We start from the raw sequence: 21209 nt of genomic DNA on the forward strand, positions 1-21209 counted from the left end.
TTAATTACAGATAAGTTAGCCAGAGCAAACAAACAAAGCGCCAGCCAATCATGTGTAAACAACAAGACATACATACATACACACACACACACACACACACACACAAACACACACAAACACACACATTTATATATATATATAAACATATGTCTGACTACAGGTTTACTCACGTTATACAGTTTTTGTGTCGTTATCCAATGGTCAAGAAGGAAATCCTTCCCATACCAGACCATTTACTCATAGGTCATCAGTCTTAGTACATCAGTCTTCAAGGCATGGCAAAAGGATCAGCCTGTTTATATTAATAAGATACGGGGAAACTGGAAACTGATTATGTTAAAATGAATCATGATTTTCCTAACATAAACCCACACAAGTCCCATAAAGAAAAAAAAAATAAAACACAAGAATAAATGTAGAAGATATTCTCTTTTAAACTTTCTGGCAAAGTGAATTGTGTTGTACACAGTATGCTTCAGTCTTACTGGGCATTTTGCCTTATGTTAGTTTATGAAAATTTGAGTATATGAATGTTAGCTTACCCATTAAAATGGCCTTTGGTAAACTCAGAACCATTATAATAAGGTACTGGTTTTATTACAATTATTTATTCATCTTTTAAAATGTCTTAGAAGTACATATTCAGGTACACTCTAACTCTTACATTTTGTAAAACTGTAAGTGATGTAAGTGAAGTAAAATTAAACATATACACATTATATATTACAAATAAGATTCTACATGAATTATAGCGAGAAGGCGATAGAGACTGAGGGAATGTGGAGATAGGTATAAGGTGAGAGTATGGCTGTTAAATATGTGAATAGAAAAGGGAGAAATATGGAGAGTTGGAAAAGATGGTTATAGGGTGTATATGAGAATCAGTAAGGAAATGAAAGAGAGAGAGAGAAAGAGAGAGAGAGAGAGAGAGAGAGAGAGAGGAAACACCCGCCCCCCCTCTTGCCAACAGATTATATTAAGGGCTCCTCACCTTCACTTTACTTAGCTTCAGAAGGGATTCAGATGATTAGAGAAACAGAGAATTACATAGAAATATAGAGTTATAGAATTATAATAGAGTCACAAACTGTAAACAGTAGACACACTTTACTAATCCCAAATCTAAGGGTTGGGATATCAGCTGAAATATTTCCTTTAACCAGGACTTGAGAAGTGTGTACTTCAGCTCACTGAGCTCTGAGTCAGACTGTCCTGTACTCTCTGAGAATGAAGAGTGAGGTGCTGTTGCTGTTGGTCTTCATCTCTAGAAGTCATGGAGAGCAGATAGAGAAGATTGAGCAGTGTGGAGCCCACTGTTCTCAGGTATTTTACTTGAAAAATATAAAGCTAGCATCACTGCAATGGACCGCCTCCAGAGGGTCCTTCATTTATCTGATTATCTCAGAAAAACACACTTTAAAGACATTTTACATGCTGTTCGCCTGTGTCTATATTTTCTATGTTCTGCTACAGAACTTTTACCTTGGGTTAAATATCTGCTTTGGGTAAATGGGTGCATGTCTAATCATTTTCATACATTTACAGGTTTAGGACAGTCTTAACCCATGACTTTATAACCCTTTAAAAACTATATGTCTTAATTTACACATTTACACATTTTGTTCTGTAGGATATTGTGTGTTTGTGTTAGTTTGTTTATGTGTGTGTGTGTCTATTTGCACATATGCATATGAATGTGCATTGTTTCTGTATTATTATATGAGTGCAACAAATTGTGTAATTGTTGCTCTAATTGTGTAGTCACCTTTGTGCACACAGTACAGATCCAAGGCTTTAATGTAATGATAAACCCTTAGAGAAAGATCAAACAATTTCTGACTGATGTGTAAAGAATGAAATGGAAAATGACGCAGGTGTTGCGAAAGCGGCAGAGCATGACGTTATACTGCATTCTTCCCTACACTTTAACACTGGGTAATTTACTGTAACATGCATGAAATTAAGTGCACTCAGATTCCTTTTAAAGCTATATCTGGGGACACATTTCAGCTATCAGGTGTCAGTCCTGAGGGGCTTAAATATACAATTTGAATAATGATTTACACAGGTACACAGATAAATCATAATGACACATGGTGTCCTTTCAATTCAAAGGGAGTGATATTTTACATGTGGATGGTGACATCAGTTTCCCAAACTTCCTCTAGTATGAAATATAAATATTAGAGGATACACACACTAGAAACAATTTGCACATACCCCGTTCCATTTGCATTTGCCTGTCAATCAAAACAAGACCTCATATTTACAATAAAATTTAAAAAAGGAACTTTTTGGAGAAGACAAAATGCATATATTTGTTAATATGTCAAGATTTAAAATAGCTTTTTAATTGTTATCTTTAAATTATGTATAATATATATTTTGCTGTCTGTACACTATTGTTACAAATAATAGTATTTTTCACGTGGGTGGATCCATATATTACCTTGAATACAGAACTTCCTCCACTGTTATATATAAATAACTCCAATGGATACATACACATGGAAAAAAAAGAAAATGCTACTTTGCATATTTCCTGTTCCTGTTTCATTCCTGAGTTTTAGTGGCATACAGTAACCAAAGTCATGTGTTTACCGAACATAGCCTTTTGATCTTTTCTGTGCTAAACATTTATGATAGTCAGCAGTTTAAAGCTGGAAAAAGTTGGAAGGCACGAAGAATAACTAATGCTGTTAAAGGAAGCATTTTGCTTCAGTTTACAAACAGATCCTCTTCACTTTTAGTGCACAAAGGGTCAGTGGACTTCATTGATAAGGGAGTGAGCTATAGTTGCGCTAGTGTATGAATGGAACCAGGATGTTGCCCTGTACAGTGAATTCTGGGCAAACCCCTACTGTTCTCAGCTTCCTCATGCCAGGCATGATCCTCTATTACTGAGACATCCCTCCAAACATAATCATAAACATGTGATTGTAAAGTGCTATAAATATCATAAGCAGAGCGTAATAGAGTTGCCTAACATGAATGGCTAAACCTTAACAGAATTAAAACCTGGGATCAGATGTATTAGGAGACATCATAGTTTACTTTATTTAAACAGATTTTAAATGCAAAATAATATTTGCAAATTGTTCAGTGAAATTAAATTAACACATTTACTGTATACAATATATATATAATATAATATAATATAATATAATATAATATAATATAATTTACATGTATATAAAATTAATGCTTTGTGATTCTTATTACACAGTTTTAACAAACTGCTCTTGCTTCAGTTAATTGTTGCAAATAAATGTTACATTTACTGCAATTAAAGGTTTTCAGTGAATTATTTTAATAATTTGGTCTGTTGGTGCAGGCTGGGTGGGGTGTCTTCCTTAGATACTCATAGTGGACCCAAGTAAAAATGATTGGGGACCACTGGACTACTGAACACTCAGATACTCACTGCACATTCTTTGTTTGTTGTTTTGTCCTGATATGAACCAGAGAAGGACGAGGCCCCCTTTGTGCCTTACGTCTTCTCAGTAATGTTTCTCTTCAGCTTGCTCAGTTGCTGCTGGAGTTCTTTGTTAAGTGAGTTGTAAAAAAGTGCTATAAATAAAACTTAACTAGATTCAAACTGGAAATGGAAACCGAAAATACTGAGTAAATGTAATTATTGGCTACCCACCTCATATCACTAGGCCTGATGCTAAACCAGAATTTTTGTTGCCTCTTTTTACAGGGATTGGCTTGTGAAGCCAGCTACCAATGTGAGTATTATGATTTTGTTTTGCATTGTATTGATGTTTGTAGTGCTATGGCTATTTGTCTGAACTGATAAATTTAAAATAAATATACTCAGGATATATATATATATATATATATATATATATATATATATATATATATATATATATATATATATATATATATATATATGGAATGAGTTTTGTAAAATCTACTATAAATGTATATTTATGTCAGAATTTCTCAATATATTGTCAAATTCAGAAAATAAGCTCCAGCTAATTTCCACTGCCTGACAACAGCTGGATGTGTGTCACATGAGATTTAAGGATGGCATGGAATCATGAGACATGGAAAATGGATAAAGTGTTTTATTGAAAAACAAGCGTAGAATACCAGAACACCCTAAAAAAAATATGATTATACAAATGTTTATTAGTAAAGCAAATGATTTTATATAGAACCCTGAACTTGTTCTAGAACAACCGAAGAACTCTTGCATGATTGAAGGGTTCTTTGCACCGTGAATGTGTTCTTCAGACTGATGGAGAATGTGCTGTTGATGGATCTAAAACCTTTTAGAAAATGATTTTATATGGCACCAAAAGCAGTTCCTCTTTTGTAAAAAGCTTGACATTGTAACAATAGAAGAACAATTTATGGTGCCATCTACAGCACATTCTTCCTCAGTCTGAAGAACTCCTTCATGATGCAAAGAACCCTTTCGTCATACAAATTTTCTTTGAGTGTTCAGGGTTCTAAATATAAACATTTCCTTTAATAAAGTATCTCTAGGCAATTCAAAATATTTGGACAACAATCAAAGATTTGTAACAAAGGCGTAAGGAAAGGACATGATGAAAACAGACACAGATAACATGGGGAAAACAAATCAAGGCACAAGAAGAAGTCATGAAGTCTAGGAAAGGGTTGAATAGAGGTGTAACACATTATATTGTCTCTTTATTTGTTAAGCAGTGCAAGCTCTTCAAGCTCTTATAAGTATGGTAATTTCTTTGCTATTTTTTTTTTGTGCAACTCCATAGCTCACTAACATTTTTCATGGTGTATGCAGAGCTGTGTGAAGGACTATGCACAATTGAGTACAGGCATAGGCTGCAAATGTACATATGCGGGCAGGTTCTGAACTCAGTAGTTAAACAGAGCATTAGACCATTCCATACCATCCAAATGATATTGCATATTTATTTACGGCTTCATAGGTTATTTACAGCCCTGCAAATGACTCAGATAGAATATTTATTCTTTATAATATCATAGCATTTAATTTCTCAATTGCTATATTTATGTGGAATGTGTTTAAAACAAAACAGAACAAAAATGTGTGAGGTGATCTCATCACCTCAGTTATGACTGTTAAACAGTGTTGTCAGTGTTACATCGACTTCCCTCTTTTTGGAGGTCATTAAAACTTATAGCCCCCAATTAACATTGTGTAACCTGCATGCACAAGTCATTATTCTACAATGCAATCTCCCATGACACTGTAATGAACACAATATCAAGAAGTCTGATATGCTACTTTTAGATTACTTCCCGGCTGAACATGATTTGATGCAAATGCATGATTCCATTACGCTTTCAAGGACATCATCATTTTTGCTTTTAACAATAAAAACCTGATTTTAATCTAAAGACAAAGAATAAATTGGGAGAAAAACTGTGTTTCTAGCCAGGCTGCTCTCAAGGTAAAATCATAGATATATTACTAAAAACTACTACCTGGATTTGTACAATGTGTATTAAGTATATCTGGCACTTATTATATGTACTTATTATATTTGTGAATGTTCACTTGAATGTCTGGCTGAAGTGTTGAAAATCAGCCTTGAAACTTACCCCAAAATGTAACATAAGCTTAAATTAAACCCTGAACTTAACATTCATCACCTAACAACAGCAACAACACTATACCTGTAGTTCTTCTGAGTGTATTAATTAAACAGCGCCACCAAATGACAAGAGATCACTTAGTCAAATAACAAGAATTATGAATTCTAAACAATCAGAATATACCAATAATAATGTTAAAATGTTAATAATAATTAACATTTGTATTAAATTGTCTTAGGGCTTTTAAATTGTCTTTTTTAAAATACAGTCATCATACAGTACCATTGTTCCACAAAAAAGAATAAAATAATCACTGCTAAGCTGGTATGGGAAAACTGTATCTGATGAATCTGTGTCGCTGTTTTGCAGTGTCTTTTGACAAATGCAAGACCTTGCCAGGTGATGTCAACAGAGATGTCTTCAGCAACACCAGCATTTCCACAGTGATGAAGTGTGAAGAAAGACAGAAGTGTTCCCTTCATCTACGTGTCAGCACTGGACTACTGCTCAGCAGTAAGCAGCTCCTCGCATTTACACCAAGCTGTGTGTTTTAGGTGATCGTGTGTTTTTGTTTTGAGCTGGTCCTCTGCCTGGTGCTGGTAATTTGTAAGTCCTCTTTGACTGTGCCTTTACATATGTGTTCTTTACATATCAGAATTGACTCCTGTGTCTAATTTGTTAGGGCGTAATTTCAAGGTTATTTGAACACGAACCTGTTTGTTCTGGCAAGGATGCACTCACTAAGTATACAACAAAACGCATTTGTAAGTCTCACTGGATGTCTGCTGAATGTCGTATATGTAAATGCAAATGTAAATGAGGCACTTTTGGCTTGGACTTTAACAGAAACACCAAGCATGAACGTCATAGGATTACAGTTACTGACTGTAGTTCTAAACAAAACAATGACATGACAGAAGCAAGTGCCTGTGCTTGTCATGCTATGAGCATATCATCAATAGACAATTGAGATTTTGTTTTTAAAAAAAAAACATAAATGTGACTGGTTTTTCACTAGGAAACCTGCTTAATATTTCTCAAAGTATTCTGCAGGGATTTTTGTCCACAGTCCAAAGTTCTGAAGCAAGAGTGGGGGTTAATTTTCTCATTTCTCTCAAAGATTTCTCAAAATCTTTAAGTGCTTTTTATCTGATTGGGGGCAGTGTGGAATTCTGGCAGGTCTTGTGTATTATCATGCATGTTATTTTAGCTCTCCCCATCAATATGCAAGTGGATTATCACATATCTGATCTCTTCAGACATATCCCCTGCCTTAGAAAAACTGGTGTCATGGACTGGATATGAAATAAACAATGCTCTCTAAATGTTGCGCTGTACTGCAAATGTGTCTAAGTCAATTCTAAATATGAAAAATGAACCTGGGTTGAATGATTTCCTGTAGAGTAGAATCTGAGTGATTCAATCCACAACACTTAAGTAGCTATAAACTGTTATGCAAGTGGGGTTTTAACAGAGTGCAGTTTAAGAAAAATTCACTGGAAGTTCTACTGCAGTTATTTCCCAATCCCTCTCCAACACATGCTTCCTGTCTGGTTTAGCTGAATGGTTCAAGCAATGTGGGTCAGCTGGAAATAGATTATTTAGAAATTTGTTTAGATGAATAACCTAGGGAATTTATCTTTTACAGAGAACATCCGTGGTATCTATGTGTGTGTGGTTACAGCAGGAATGATGGAACGCTGCAGAACTGTGACTATCTTAAGACCAGGGAAAGACAAATCAGCAGTGCAGCAGGTATTGTTTATGTTAGGTGATTTGGCAGCAATGCAAAGTTGTAGTATTCACACTTTACACAGACTCTGCTTATTTCAATGAGTGCTAAACGAAATTCACGTAATATGTTGTTTGTTGCTGTCTGTAACTGTAAATTTTAATGGACATGACCGTACATGGTGTATCTTTTCATAGTAAGTTTGTCTGTTGTTGAAAATGAAAAGCAGCCGATTTTCAATGCTCTGACCTGCCAGTACAAGTCAGTTCACTCAGTTCTTTGTGGGATAAAGGCTCTGGATGCTTTTCTGCATTTCTAAGAAGTACCCTGCAGTGTGCCTTTCTTGGAATTTCAAATGAAACTGTAGGTTTTTGTGCTTTTCTAAGGTGAATGTTCAGGATGATTGCCTTGAAGTGCGCACTGGACAAGATGTGCATGTGACTCTTAAAACCTGGCCACACATCTGTGACAGGGCTGTTTCTAAGTCGTATCATGTCCCAGGTGAGAGAGAGTGTGTTACTAGTAGTATCCAAGTTATGGGGTAGTAGTAGGAGTAGTAATAATCATTGTTTCAACAATTTTCTGTTCTTGAACTACAAATATCCATATTATTATCCAGATTAGCAACATGTACTATTAAAATAAAGTATTGTACTGTATGATATTATACAGTCATTTCACAGTACTTCTGCAGCCTTCAAACCACAAAACATCTTGCATAGTTTGGTTTAAAATTACAGAACATTCTGGGATATGCTTCTTAAAGAAACTCACAGTAAATTGTACAGTATACTATAATCATGCACATCAAATTTCAGATTTCATACCATAATTTAAGGACAACATGCCATACTAAATACATTGTACATACTAAATACATTACCTGAGAACTACTTTCTCCTTCTTTGAAATGTTCTTAGAGAAGTCTACTGACACATTTAAATTAACTGATATCTTTATTGTTTTTGGCAGACTGCAGCAACCAGGACATACAAAGAAGTGTCCCTGAATGCATCAGTAAGTTTGCATTATCAGCTGATTCCCAACTCAGAGCTATGAATCTGTTAACTGTAGGACTGCAAATATAAAGGTCCAAGAAATGTTCTTTGTAGTGTGCTAAAACCTTTGGGGAACTATAAATGGTTTACAGGTTAGACTGTTAAACAGAATGCATCAGGTCTGTTTCTGTTTATGTAATCAGCGGGGAAGATTCAATATGATGTAGACCTTGAAAAGAAGGAGCTGACTGTGACTGTTTCTGAGATGCTGGAGGATAAAGACTATCAGCTGAGACTCTGCCACAAGGGCTACATCTGCATAGGCACCGGAGCTCAAGCCCTGGTGAGTCATAAAGACTTGCACAGAAACACCTTCCAAATCTTTAGGTGAAGCTTGCACATGGGGAATCCTAACCACAGTTCAGGATCGGGTAAACCACAAAAACTGTGCCCATTAGATAAAGTGTAGAAGCTGCAGCTTTCCAAGACAGGAGAGAGACAAGCGTTACTCTGCCTCCAAATCTGAAAAGACATTTTTTTGTCTGACTTTTCAGTCCTTTCTCAGCTATGAAATGCCAGCTCAAATCTATGGGTCTGGGTCTATGTGGAGAATGTGTTTGGGATTACTTGGATCATAAGTACTGAGAAGATTACACTACACTAAATTTTCCCAGGAAAATATATTTCATGATCTTTGTTGGAATCTAAAGTAGGACAGAAAGTGTGTCATGTGACTTCCAATCAGACAGGTCTTTCAGTTCTATTTCCTTTTACAGCTGAAAAAGGAGAATCCCTTAAAAAACGTCACTCTGAAATATTCCAGACCCCTGCCCTGCTTGTGTATTGAGGTAATTTCTTGCTCAATCTGAACACTAAGCACTTTTTCTGAGTCACTCTCAATGAGAGCATCTGCTAAATGCTGTAAATTTTGGCAATGAAAATTATCCAGGAAACAAAATGCAAAAATATGCTATTTGACCTACTTTTTGGTTTTAATGGCCTTATTATAGTGATTCATAAGAGTATGATTATACTTTGGCACTGGTAAAAATGTGTATTTGTTACATAGGGTTGGTCAATCATGACGGATGCACTTCGGGTTCAAGTCTGTCCTTTCAAAAATCGTAAGTACTACATAAGTTTTACAATAACATACACATTTCTTACGTTAAATTTTACTATTTAATTTCACTGGACCTGATGTCCACACAGTTACTATAAATTATACTATGTCCCTGTCAATGTCATAAATTCCTGCAGCAAAAAGGGAAAATATCAGGGAATGGTTTCCAATGAGTGAGATAATAAGCAAGTAATAAGATAAGAAGTGGAACGGGAAGATTTTTTTTACATGTAGCCATAAGATATTGTTGTGGGTGAAGCTACACAGTCTACACTGAACCTGAAGTTGGCTCAGAGATGCTAGGGATAAATAGGTCCTATATATCCTAAGTGCCATATATAAAGTGAGAATCTCTTTGAACTTGTAGAGACCGAGAGACAGAGAAGCATAACAGAGAAGAAGCACAATGAAAAGCACAAATACAAAATAAAGGATTAAATACAAAAATATTGTTACAAACCAAAATATTGTTTTTTTATTCTCAGTATTAATTAAATTTTCAGAATATAATTTCTTATATAAATCTCATATATCTTATATATTCTCAAATATCTGTGCTTGTAAAAGGTGGTTCTGTTTTGCTTCTTTGAAAGCTGTGGAATAACTGACTCTAATTTTTCCATAGGTATTGAAGAGTTATGGTCTGGTATTACTTTTGACCCTGTGGAAGAGACACTCTCATGGGAAGCTTCATGCAACGTTAAAGCTACAATTAGTCTGTGTGAGCGGCAAGATGGAGGAGTGTGCCAAGACCTCTTGAATTCTTCACAGAAGTACATCAAAGGAAGAGTAAGTTCCCTTTTAAGAATACATGAATACATTTTTAGTATTAGTAACAAAAGAAACAAGAAAAAGATCATCATCATTTCATTTGAACCCAACTGTGCATCTCTTAACAGGTGTCATATTCTCCAGTTGATCCCCATCCCCGGCTTTGCCTCAAGGTAATTATCACGTCATATCTGTGTCTTTAATCTTTTCTTATTTGCCAAGGGCAATGTTTACAGTTTCCTATATCATTACTTTACCACAGACATCGCTGTGGAAAATGAAAATGATCCACCCACTCATTAGTAAGACAATATGTGGTTTTTTTTTCAGTTCATCACAGAAGATGGAGAATGGGTTAAGTGCCCATTTTCAGAAGGGAATTTCCCAGGTAATTTAGCAATTAATGTTCTAGAAACATATGCTTCCTTATGCTAAAATTAGAATCGGTGGCGCAGCAGGTAGTGTCGCCGTCACACAGCTTCAGGGACCTGGAGGTTGTGGGTTCTAGGCCCACTCCAGGTGACTGTATGTGAGGAGTTTGGTGTGTTCTCCCCGTGTCTGTGTAGGTTTCCTCTGAGTTCAGTCCAAAAACACAAGTGGGTAGGTGTCCATAGGTGTGAAGGTGTGTGTGTGTGTCGCCCTGTGAAGGACTGGCACATCCTCCAGGGTGTGATCCTACCTTGCGCCCAGTGATTCTGGGTAGGCTCCAGGCCCACCATGATACTGAACTGGATAAGCGGTTGCAGACAATAAATGAATGAATATTTACCCCACTTGCAAAACCTCAGGATTCTTCCTGGAATCTTTTCCAAGGTAAAACAGATCTCATTTTTCTATTTTAGAGTGAACTGTGGTTCATTTGTTGGTAACATGTGCCATGAGTTCTCTGTAAGCCCATAAGCCTTACAAATCAGGCTTGAATGCATTTTGAATATTAGTTCATAAGAACATTATAAATGTTATAAGTCAAAATAGCAATCTCATATTAAGAGATGATATAATGTACTTTCTAATTCTTTATAGATGCATTTGAAAAGTTAGGGGAAGTTTTACCATGTTTTGTTTGTTTTTTTATCTTATCACAATCCTGCCCCATGAAACTTGCCAACCGACAGTGAATGGATCAACAAAGAAAGACGTAAATTTTAAATGTCATAACTGTGCACCCTGTTTTGTCTGTGACATCATTTGTTTTGATTTCTTTAGATCGGTGGCTATGATATTTTTTTAGCCATTTAGATATTTTTTTGTGTTCATGTACCTTGACAGCATCATGGAAAATTCTTCAAAGCTCACCAAAGTTAAATATAATATGAAAAATAAACAAACACAATCAATTTTGAATAATATACTGATTTATTAAACAATGCTAATGTTTATTATGGTTATTAATGGCTTAATAACTTAAGCACATGCTTATTAATAACTGCAAAATTTAGGACTGGAAACTGGATCCAACCCCAGGTTTGAAAAATTCATATATATATATATATATATATCCAGAACTGGGAGATTTAAAATTTTACATTCAACAAAATTGGACATGGCAAATTTGTGTGTGGCTGCTCCACAATATCACATTCTGCTGCCAGTCTTTCTATGGAGATTAAGTTCAAGGTAATCTTTTTGAAAAATCCTGCATCACTATTTTTGTGGATCTTTACTTTAATAAATCACATAAACAGAGAAGCTGTGTGGAGATATAATGATCAATGGATCAATAGAAATGCACCAAATATATTTGGAAAACATCTTTTTACATTGACTTCCACTGAAGTTAAGAAAGTTTTTCCCTTTCATGTAAAGTAACTATTTTGACAGTTAAATGTTTTTCATTTGATGATATGCACCTTAAAATAAATGAAAACTACAAACACTTGTGGGTATAATAAAACACTGGAAATCTCCAGGTTGGTGAATATAAGTGACAGGAACATGATTAAAGTATATTCATGCTTTTGTGCATGGGTAGTAGGCAAATTACTAAAATAGTTTAGTCAACGATTGCGTGTCCTTCTGTGAGTCCTATTTCAAGTCCTACTCCTGGAATAACTCCTGTCTTGCATTACTTAGTGTTTTCCCTGCTCTAACATGCCTGATAAGTTGATGTGTTGAATCATATGGAAGGTGGGAAGTATTAAATTTAGCAGTGATGCAAAGTCTGACAGTACTGAATAGTTTTTTTGTAATGTGATTAACACTGTGAGGTCATGTACATGACAAATCTTTTTAGTCACTGTCTTTAAAAAAATAATCTGGACAACATTAAATTCAGGGCAGCACAGTGGTGCAATGCATAGTGTTACACAGCTCCAGGGTTCTGGGGTTGTTTGTTCGAATTCTGCCTTGGGTCACTTTGTGGAGTTTGGTTGTGCTCGGGTGCTTTGGCTTCCTCCCAAATTCCAAAAACACTTGTGTAGGTGGATTGGCCATGCATTAAAAGTATCCATAGGTGTGAGTGTGTGGTGTCGTTTGATGGACTGGTATCTCATCCAGGGTGGGATCCTGCCTTGCAGCGAGCGATCCCAGGTAGGATAAAGGTGATTACAAACTGGATAAGAGGTTATAAACAATGAATGAATTGACATTAAATTCTTTTTCCATGTCCAAGTCAGTTAAGTCATAATTTCGAGAGTGTCTGTTTCAAAATACCATCAGGGGAATGAATGGGACAAATACCACCTCACAAATTTTAGACTAAATTATGGCAAAAATGTGTGAAAAAAATATGTGCTGAGCTCCTGATTAATGTAATGGTCTAATTGCTGGTGGGACCCCAATGATGCTTCAGCCATCCAAGGCTGGAGTGTGAGAGATGAAGGTCCCTTCGTCCCTCATTACAAGCACAGTGCTAACTAGCACAGGTGTCTGTTAGCTGGAATAGCATCTGTTCCTAAGCATGTTGATCTGTCAAGTGGCTTTTTGTATCAAATTTCAGTTCATATTTTAACTCTGTGTACATATGTACTCATAAACTGCTCTGTTCTTTCTTTAAGCCTGGAGTGTAGAAGTGGCCACAGAAGAGGGTCATCCACAGCTGCTTGTGACATCACGAGTAAAAACCAGCCTCTCTCTGAGCAAGTGTGTGAAAACTGTGGGCACTGAGTGTGAGGACATACACACCACCATAGTTGAAGTGGTAGGTGTAATCCAGTCATAGGAATGTATTTTTCCACTTACAAGGATAACATCGTTAACTGCACCAATTTATACCACATGTGTAAAAATGACCTCACATTTATTCATGCCTGCCTCTACATTCTCCAATCAATTGGTAGCATATTGGCTTTTACTGTGACTGTATTCTAGTGGTAATGTCACATATTTAACTGAAGCTGCAGAAATGCATGGTTATGTGGACTTTTTAGAATAGGCAGACTAAATTTTGATTCCCAGCTTGGGTGGGATCACCATGCAATATCAATCCATGTCCATGGGCAAGACTCCTAACACTACATTTACCTCCTTCTGCAATCTTAATCTTCTTAATCTTCTTAATCGTGTATCTGTGGTTACAGATTGTTTTTTGTAGACTCTTAAAAATAAAGGTGCTACAAAGGGTTATTTGATTGATGCCTTAGAAAAACCATTGAATACACATTTGTTTAAGAGATATCGGAGTGTGAAAAAACTTTCAAATGTTTAAAAACCAATCACTCAAACTTAATGTTCTTTACCCATTTAAATGTATTAGCAAAAAATGGTTCTTTATGGAAACAAAAGTCATCCTTCTATGACATTGCTCAAATAATCTTTTGTAGCACCTTTCTGCAATAGCTCTTTCAATTTACTCAAAAAGTCAATTATTCACATTTTATGAATAAAAGTATGATACAGACAGCACATTGCATGTAAGTGCGGATTAATGACTATCATGAGTTGTTTTAATTGTAAATCTTTGTGTGGTTATAAAAGTCAAATTATGACCAGAAAAAACAGGAAAATATATTTGGAATATTTTAATATATATTTCTGGAACTGCTACAGAACATATTAAAAAGACCAGCATTTCCAGCACAGTTGGAACAAAGATGATCTAATGAGGTTATTTTTAGGTTATGCTCACAAGTACAAGCTGGCAATATCAAATCGACAAGCAGAAAATTGCCTGGAAAACATCACATAACACACTGTTTCTTTTCTTTCTTTTAATTTTGACAAAAATATACAGCATGGCAATATTTTGGAAAATATTTTGGTAATACTTCCTATGAAAGCAATATTCATAAGATTTTAAAATGGCATTTAATAGTTATTATTTGGCATATATGATGCTGTATAATATCTAGATGTGCAATATATTCACATATGCATATTCATTAGGATACTAAACCAGAAAATGTATGTAGTGCTTAGAAAGTAATATATTTTTAATAATTATGTTTCATCATATTAAAAATATAACTAGTTATAATTTGTTGTAAAACCTCATATTATAGTCATGTACTCTTGTTTTACTAAGTGTCAAATGCAATTATAACAAATGTGCAGTTGGTAAAACTTAAATATCACATAAGACACAATGACATAAGAAAACAATGACATCATTGTTGCTCAGTCTACCGTTTTTAACTGTCACAATCTTGGCCTTTTTGAAGTTGCACCGTATTCATCAACTCTATAAGATAACAGGCAGTGAGTCATGTGAAATGAAAGTAAAGCTTGGAAATCAGTGTGATCTCTTCCAAAAAAGAAGCAGTCACAATACGGCAATCAAGATTTAAGGGAAAACCCCAGTTATTTTTTTAACCAATATCTACTGCATCAGTAGCTTTTGGTTGCTGTCAAAACAGGTCTTGGGGTTGTGAGTTAAAACCTTGCTTAGGCTGACACTCTGTGTAGTGTGTTCTCCTTGTGTCTCTGTGGGTTTTCTTGGAGACAGTTACAGATGAATGAATGAATGAATGAATGAAAACAAAACATTATTATTATTATTATGTTAATTTACCAATTTAGAGGTTTTGTCATGCCAACCTCATGGTTAGTTTTAATGGACAATTTTTTGTTTATTTCTTGTTGACTGAAGCATGTTGACTTCATGTTCAGAGTCTTGCTTAATGGAATTTTAGCTGTCAGTAATGGGAAAGAAGAAAGGGCTGTTCTTTCACTTCTCCTTCCTCATTTTTCATGCAAGTCCAAGGCAAAAATCCAGAGACCTTGCGGCCCCAAACTTGTTGTTTAATCTTTAGACCATAGCTAACACCACATACTGAATCCACCAGACACTGGCTTCAATTATAAGTATATTTTAAGTTCTTGTGCACAGTAATTGACCTAACAAAATAGAAAAGTGCTGGATTATTGTGTTAAAATGTGATACTTGTTAAACCCAAGGTCTTATTTGCCACATTTACAGGAGAAATTTCAGTCTGTGGGCCCAGATCTGAACATGGATCTCTGTGAACCTAAACACTGCATCAAGGTAAGCCAGACAAAATGTTGACTAATGTTCTCATTTGCAAAATTTCAATGCCCAAGGTACAGTTTAATACTCCAGTTTTTTTTTTCCAAATTCACTTCTCTTGCACCACCTCGCCACGTTGCCCCAACACACACATGCAGAGTTCAAACACTCAGAGACTGGGAGAGACAGAAAGATTTTATTTTAACAAAAGTCAATATTCACCCAAATCTTTTCAGTAAATATATCTCCAAAACTTCTAAGAACACTTTCCTGTCCAATATTTAATTAGGGCTTTGCAGACTTGGCAATGGTGCAGAACATGTTATGACTTACTTAACAATAAAGCATTACTTCAGTGAATAGCTGAATACAGTGGTCATCAACTTTAGAATGCTTTTATTCCAAATTCCAATTCGAATGCAGAATCTTCTCCATGCACATCACACAATGCTATGGATGATAGATTTGCTTAGCAAGTTTAGATTTTATTTTTCAGTAAGATATATGTGTATAGCCCTATGCTTTGCTCCTTTAAGCCATCATTTGGTTTATGGTTGACATGCTTTATTTAAGTAGTGAAGTTCTGAGTAGACAACCTGCCAGTCAACAATTGTGAATCAGTTTATCAGTTGATTCTCAACAATATGGGAATAGATCTTTCAACAAACGTCTTAATCTCAACCAACAGATCTTATATAGTCTACTATATGAGAATGCAAGACGTTAAAATGATTGTCAACAATTTATCTACTGCAGAGTTTGTATTAGCAACAGTTCAATTCCTTCATATTAATTCTGGTGCAATTATGTTGTAATGCCAATCAAATTTCAGTCAGCATTCAACTAATTATAACTGCCAAATGCAAACAAATAAATCCCTGTTTCTATTCCTATCTAGTAAATGTTGTCACACCAGATCATTTTTTGCATATGACCTCTTTACTGAAAATGTACATCTATCAATTGGACAAGTAATACTATGATAGCACTAGAGCAACCACTCTAAGGAATATTTCCTCCATGTCAACAACTATAAATTGGACTATCCAAATAAAGTAAAATAATAAATGGCAATGTTAATAGTATAGAGCATATCTACTAAACATCTTTAAATTTAGATGGGACTGTACAAATTAAATTTAACCTAAGGATCTATTTACAAGTTGTAATTGATAACCTGGTTCATGACTGTAACCATATGGGTTGTGGACAGGCTGTGGATGGTTTGCTGACTGTTGACTCTCTGTTGAGAGTCTAAAATCTGACTTACCCATCCTTTAATGATAGTTATAATTCATTCCTCTACCCACCCAGGCAAAGCGAGCTGATGTGAAATATGGAGTGACTACAGTCTATTGTCATCTCCCATGTGGTAAGTTTTTATTGAGAATCCTCATCTTAACTTGATTTTTAATTCAGTGGCAGTAACTGTGACAGTAAATGCTAAAAGTTCAAGTAAGAACAAAATTTTCCAAGTATAAATAAAAAAAAAAACACTTTCACTTTTAAACATTCAAAACATCCCTGTGAAAAGCTACTGTAACATTACACCTCTTCTGTCAAGGGTGGTGTGTGACATTTAGCACTACTAGTGTTTGTCTTGCTGAGCAGGACCCAACTTGCCCAACAATTTCTAATTTGACTATAGGTGAGATCATCCAAGTCAAAGCTCTCATGAAAGTCTTCTCTTTTTAGAGAACACCAAGCCAACATATTTTCATCTCCTGTCTTGCCCCATGCACAAACAATAAGCACACTATTGTTTAAACATTAAATCTGATTTACTTCCTTTGAAAAGTATGTAAACAAAGCTGCGGGATTACATTGTGGTGAACTTCATGTAAGTTTTCTTCTGTTCCCTGCAGCAATCACTGTCTCCAAATCCACACCTGGTGATAGTGAATGGCAGTTAATGTACATTGTGGTGCCAATTGTGACACTGACTACAGCAATGGTCGTGGTAGCTGTTGTGACAGGAATTGCAGTGATAGGTGAGCTGTTTTGCATGTTTGCTCAATCTTAAAACTGGTTCTGAGCTGTTGGAGATCATCAATAATCACGAGAACAACGCATTTGTTCTTAAGGCATGCAAGACAAAGGATATCCTTCCTCTTACCCCATCATTCAGCATGCTGCCAGCCAATGCAGGTCTCTGGAGGGATCCTTTCTAATGGAAAAAATTAGCCAGGACTAAATATGGCAAATCTGGGATAAAATATGTTTTTAAGTTTGTCCAGTAGCAGCTTTGTCTTTGCCATCCTTGAAATATTTGTTGGGTGACCCAGTTTCTCTGATCACCCAGGCTTAGGCTGCCTGTTAGGCTGAATGTTTTTTTTTTTGTTTTTGTTTTAAGGGAAAATGACTGTACTGATTAATACCCACTATACTATCCAAATGTTCAATATAGCAGAAAAATGATGCCACTGTTGTCATTTCTACTGAACAATTATCACTAGCATATATAATAAATAAACACTGGTTTTAACATTGTAGTGAGGGTGTGTTGTTTTTGATATCAGCACTGCCCTGTGCTGAGTAAAGAAGGGTTTGTTTCTCTGCTTGGGAAAGAACTAGATTGCTTCAGCAAGGCCCCGAACAGTACACAACCCAGCTTATGTGTGTTCATGTTTATATTAGGTTCTTCACACTTCTGCACACCTCATTTCCAAACATGGTTATCTGAGAGCTTCTTTGGGCAACTAATTCCTCAGGGACCCCTAGACATTGGTGGGTCCTTCAGGATCACTTCAAAGCACCACCTTTATTTCTGCATAAGTGAAGATGTGATGCAAATCTTTCTTTCAGTACCAAAGAACAGAAAGCAGATAGTGAAAGCACTAATTGCAGTTTGGTTGCCAAACATTTTAAGAAATGCTTCAATAGACTGCCTCTTCTTATAAGGCCTGAAGATAAAATCTTTTTTTTTCCCCATACTTCATATCTAGTACCTACACCTTCTTGACTCCAATGAGGTTGCTAACACATAAACAGAGGAGATGCTTTAATATTTTTGGAGTTTTGGCTCTTTATATTTATATTTCAACACAGTCATTGAAGCAAAGTAACATGCAAGACTGAATGAGAAACCAAATCCCTTCTGAATGTTACATATTCTTATATATGCTTTGATTTTTACTTCCAGCTTTCCAGCTTACAGGGATAAAGAAAACAAGGGGAAGTGTACTCTTACCAAGGCCTCACAGAGGTGAGTAAGTTTTTGTATCATTAAATATGCACCTGCATGTAGGTTTTTACATGTAGTGTATTTACTGCTTGCAATCATTTAATTCTTGTTAAATTTGCAGATTTTATTACTACTCTCTCTCATCTATCAATTGGCCACTTTATTGAAAAAATAACCATCTAGGTGCATTTTACCAAACAGATTTACCCATACAGTCTGTATCACATCAGTTGCGACAAAAGTATTATATTTTACTAAAATGAACCCTTCTTATATAAAGTTATTAATATGTTATTCGTCTATTTGCACAAATTCATGACATGATAATTGAGAAAAATATTAAAATAACAGGTTGTTTTCAGTTACGTAGTTCCAAAGATTTTCCAGATGCCCTTTAACTAAAGGGCACTAATGAAATTTTACAAAAGTATTGGGCCACACAACTTGCTTTTTAGCAACTGGTTGACCTCACTATCATGGTGCTCCACAATGACCCTCGTGTGGTTGTCTTTTATTGTCCTGTGGATTAACCAAGCAACAACAACATTCAAGGCTGTGATGCCTCATTAACATTATGGCTGTTTATTTAAGGTAAAATATATTTTTACACACCCATAGAAATGAGCACAATAAAATAATCTCTCCTCATAGATTTATTGTTTGAAATTATTTTAAGTGACCGTACACAAAGCAAAACACAGGCTTTATTAGAGCGTGTCATAGAGATCCCATTGTAGAAAATCACTTCCTGCCCTCCATCTGTGGTTCAGGCTGTGACATGACATCACCTGCAAACAACCTATTAGGTCAGTAAATTGTCTAAATCGTTGATCTGTTTTACAGCCTCTTTCTCTCCAATGACTGAAGAGTCCATCTCCAAAGCTCCGCTTAGTACATCGGTCCTGTTTGACATCTGCAGCTCAGGAAGCTCTCAGTTAAAACACTGTGAGACATCCAATCTACTCAAAGATTCCACAGAACTCTTAGAGGTGTAACTCTGTGTTGAGAAGGAAAGTTGAGTTTTGGTTTTGTTTATTTACTTAATTTTATGTATATTTCCTTATTTATATACAGTTTGCAGTACACTGAAAACAGTACTTGATTCTACTTGTTTCATATATGTATATCATTTCTATACTGATAAAGTACATTACATCAACAGTTATTTCAAAATAATAAACAAAAACAAAAAAGTTAAGACTTGACCTCTGCTTCATAACATTGATATAACCATGTTATATCATGTTGTATCAAATATTATATACTGTTATGACAGATATCTAGTAAGATAACAGTGTCATGTTACAGTAAAACTGTAAACAAGATGAAATGACTGCATGAGGGTTCATAAAGTTGGGTGGAACATTCATAAGCTTGTCTGAACAATATAATTTATACTGCCTTTGGCTTAATGAAAGTGTTTATATCATGAAGGGCTTATATCGGTGTCTGATATCAGATAACAGTTTTATTACTGGACAAAGTCTTTCAAAAACAACTGACTGCAGCATGACATCTGCTATGACATGTTTATAGCATTGTTATGTGATTCTTACAAACAGGGTCCAAGTCCATTGTTACACAAAATAATTTTCATGCTGAAACTGCCATGTATTAAAACATTTCTTTACCCTATGTAGTGTAGAATGCATTTATTTATATTGTGTGTTTACATGCATCTCCTGGATTTCATTATATTCACTGTGGTTTGTATTTTTTTTTCATTTGTTGATATTTTTTATATCTTTATGTAAATATAGTATAGGTCATTTGTAAATATGCTGCAACACTGCCATTTTGTATGAGAATATTCTCAATAAAGTACTGAATATTTAACTTTTTTTATTGCTGAAATTTTGTGCAACATCTAAAAATAACACATACATTTTCTCCTTGCTCCTATGACTATAATGTTTTGTGCAGTTTTATTTCCTGAAACCCAGCTTTGAAAGTAATTTAAATACTGCAACTTTCAGATAGTGTTACCTCCGAACTCCTGAAAGACCTGTTTAACTTTATGAGTATATCATATTTCATATAATTTGAGCACTTATCACATGCAATGCTTCATGTGCTTCTACAAGCTCATACACATGTATGGTTTTGTTTTGTTTGGTGTTGTTACTCTGGTTGTGAGAAGGAGTGGCTTTCAGTGCCATGTCCAAATATTCTGCTTTTTTATCACAAGTACAGTATGAGTTCACATGTTATCGAGAGGTAAACAAGGAAAGAGATGTAAAATCAAACAAAATTGTTTGCAAAATCAAGCCAAATAGCCAAATAATATGGTACATGGCCTTTTTATACTTACAATTCAATGCATTTGAATATAAACAAAATGGAGTATGTACCATTTGAAAATATAGTAAGTGTTAAATTATTCATGATTTATATTTAAATGAGAAAATATATTTTGGAGATAACAATGAGATACT

At 35.2% G+C, this 21209-nt stretch overlaps 1 protein-coding gene across 1 annotated transcript; it reads left to right on the forward strand.

Annotated features, from left to right (window-relative positions):
• Positions 1–1028: 1028 nt before the first annotated feature.
• LOC136695516 (interleukin-17 receptor E-like protein) lies at positions 1029–20562 on the forward strand. The gene is made up of 18 exons (XM_066669635.1): positions 1029–1323; positions 3704–3731; positions 5932–6075; positions 7211–7317; positions 7681–7795; positions 8267–8311; positions 8496–8635; positions 9069–9140; positions 9362–9416; positions 10041–10204; positions 10315–10359; positions 10517–10574; positions 13183–13325; positions 15543–15608; positions 16905–16962; positions 17456–17581; positions 18733–18795; positions 19618–20562. The coding sequence occupies exons 1-18, from the start codon at positions 1228–1230 to the stop codon at positions 19767–19769; spliced, it is 1677 nt and encodes a 558-aa protein (XP_066525732.1). The 5' UTR covers positions 1029–1227; the 3' UTR covers positions 19770–20562.
• Positions 20563–21209: the final 647 nt, after the last annotated feature.

The sequence above is a fragment of the Hoplias malabaricus genome, chromosome 4 (assembly GCF_029633855.1).
Source record: "Hoplias malabaricus isolate fHopMal1 chromosome 4, fHopMal1.hap1, whole genome shotgun sequence".
Taxonomy (NCBI): domain Eukaryota; kingdom Metazoa; phylum Chordata; class Actinopteri; order Characiformes; family Erythrinidae; genus Hoplias; species Hoplias malabaricus.

Bases quoted from the DNA above. Each gene is read 5' to 3' on its own strand.
- LOC136695516 (XM_066669635.1), top strand. From the start codon at position 1,228: ATGAAGAGTGAGGTGCTGTTGCTGTTGGTCTTCATCTCTAGAAGTCAT. The intron at 1,324-3,703 runs GTATTTTACTTG...CTCTTTTTACAG, and splicing joins GTGGAGCCCACTGTTCTCAG to GGATTGGCTTGTGAAGCCAG. The intron at 8,312-8,495 runs GTAAGTTTGCAT...TTATGTAATCAG, and splicing joins AAGTGTCCCTGAATGCATCA to CGGGGAAGATTCAATATGAT.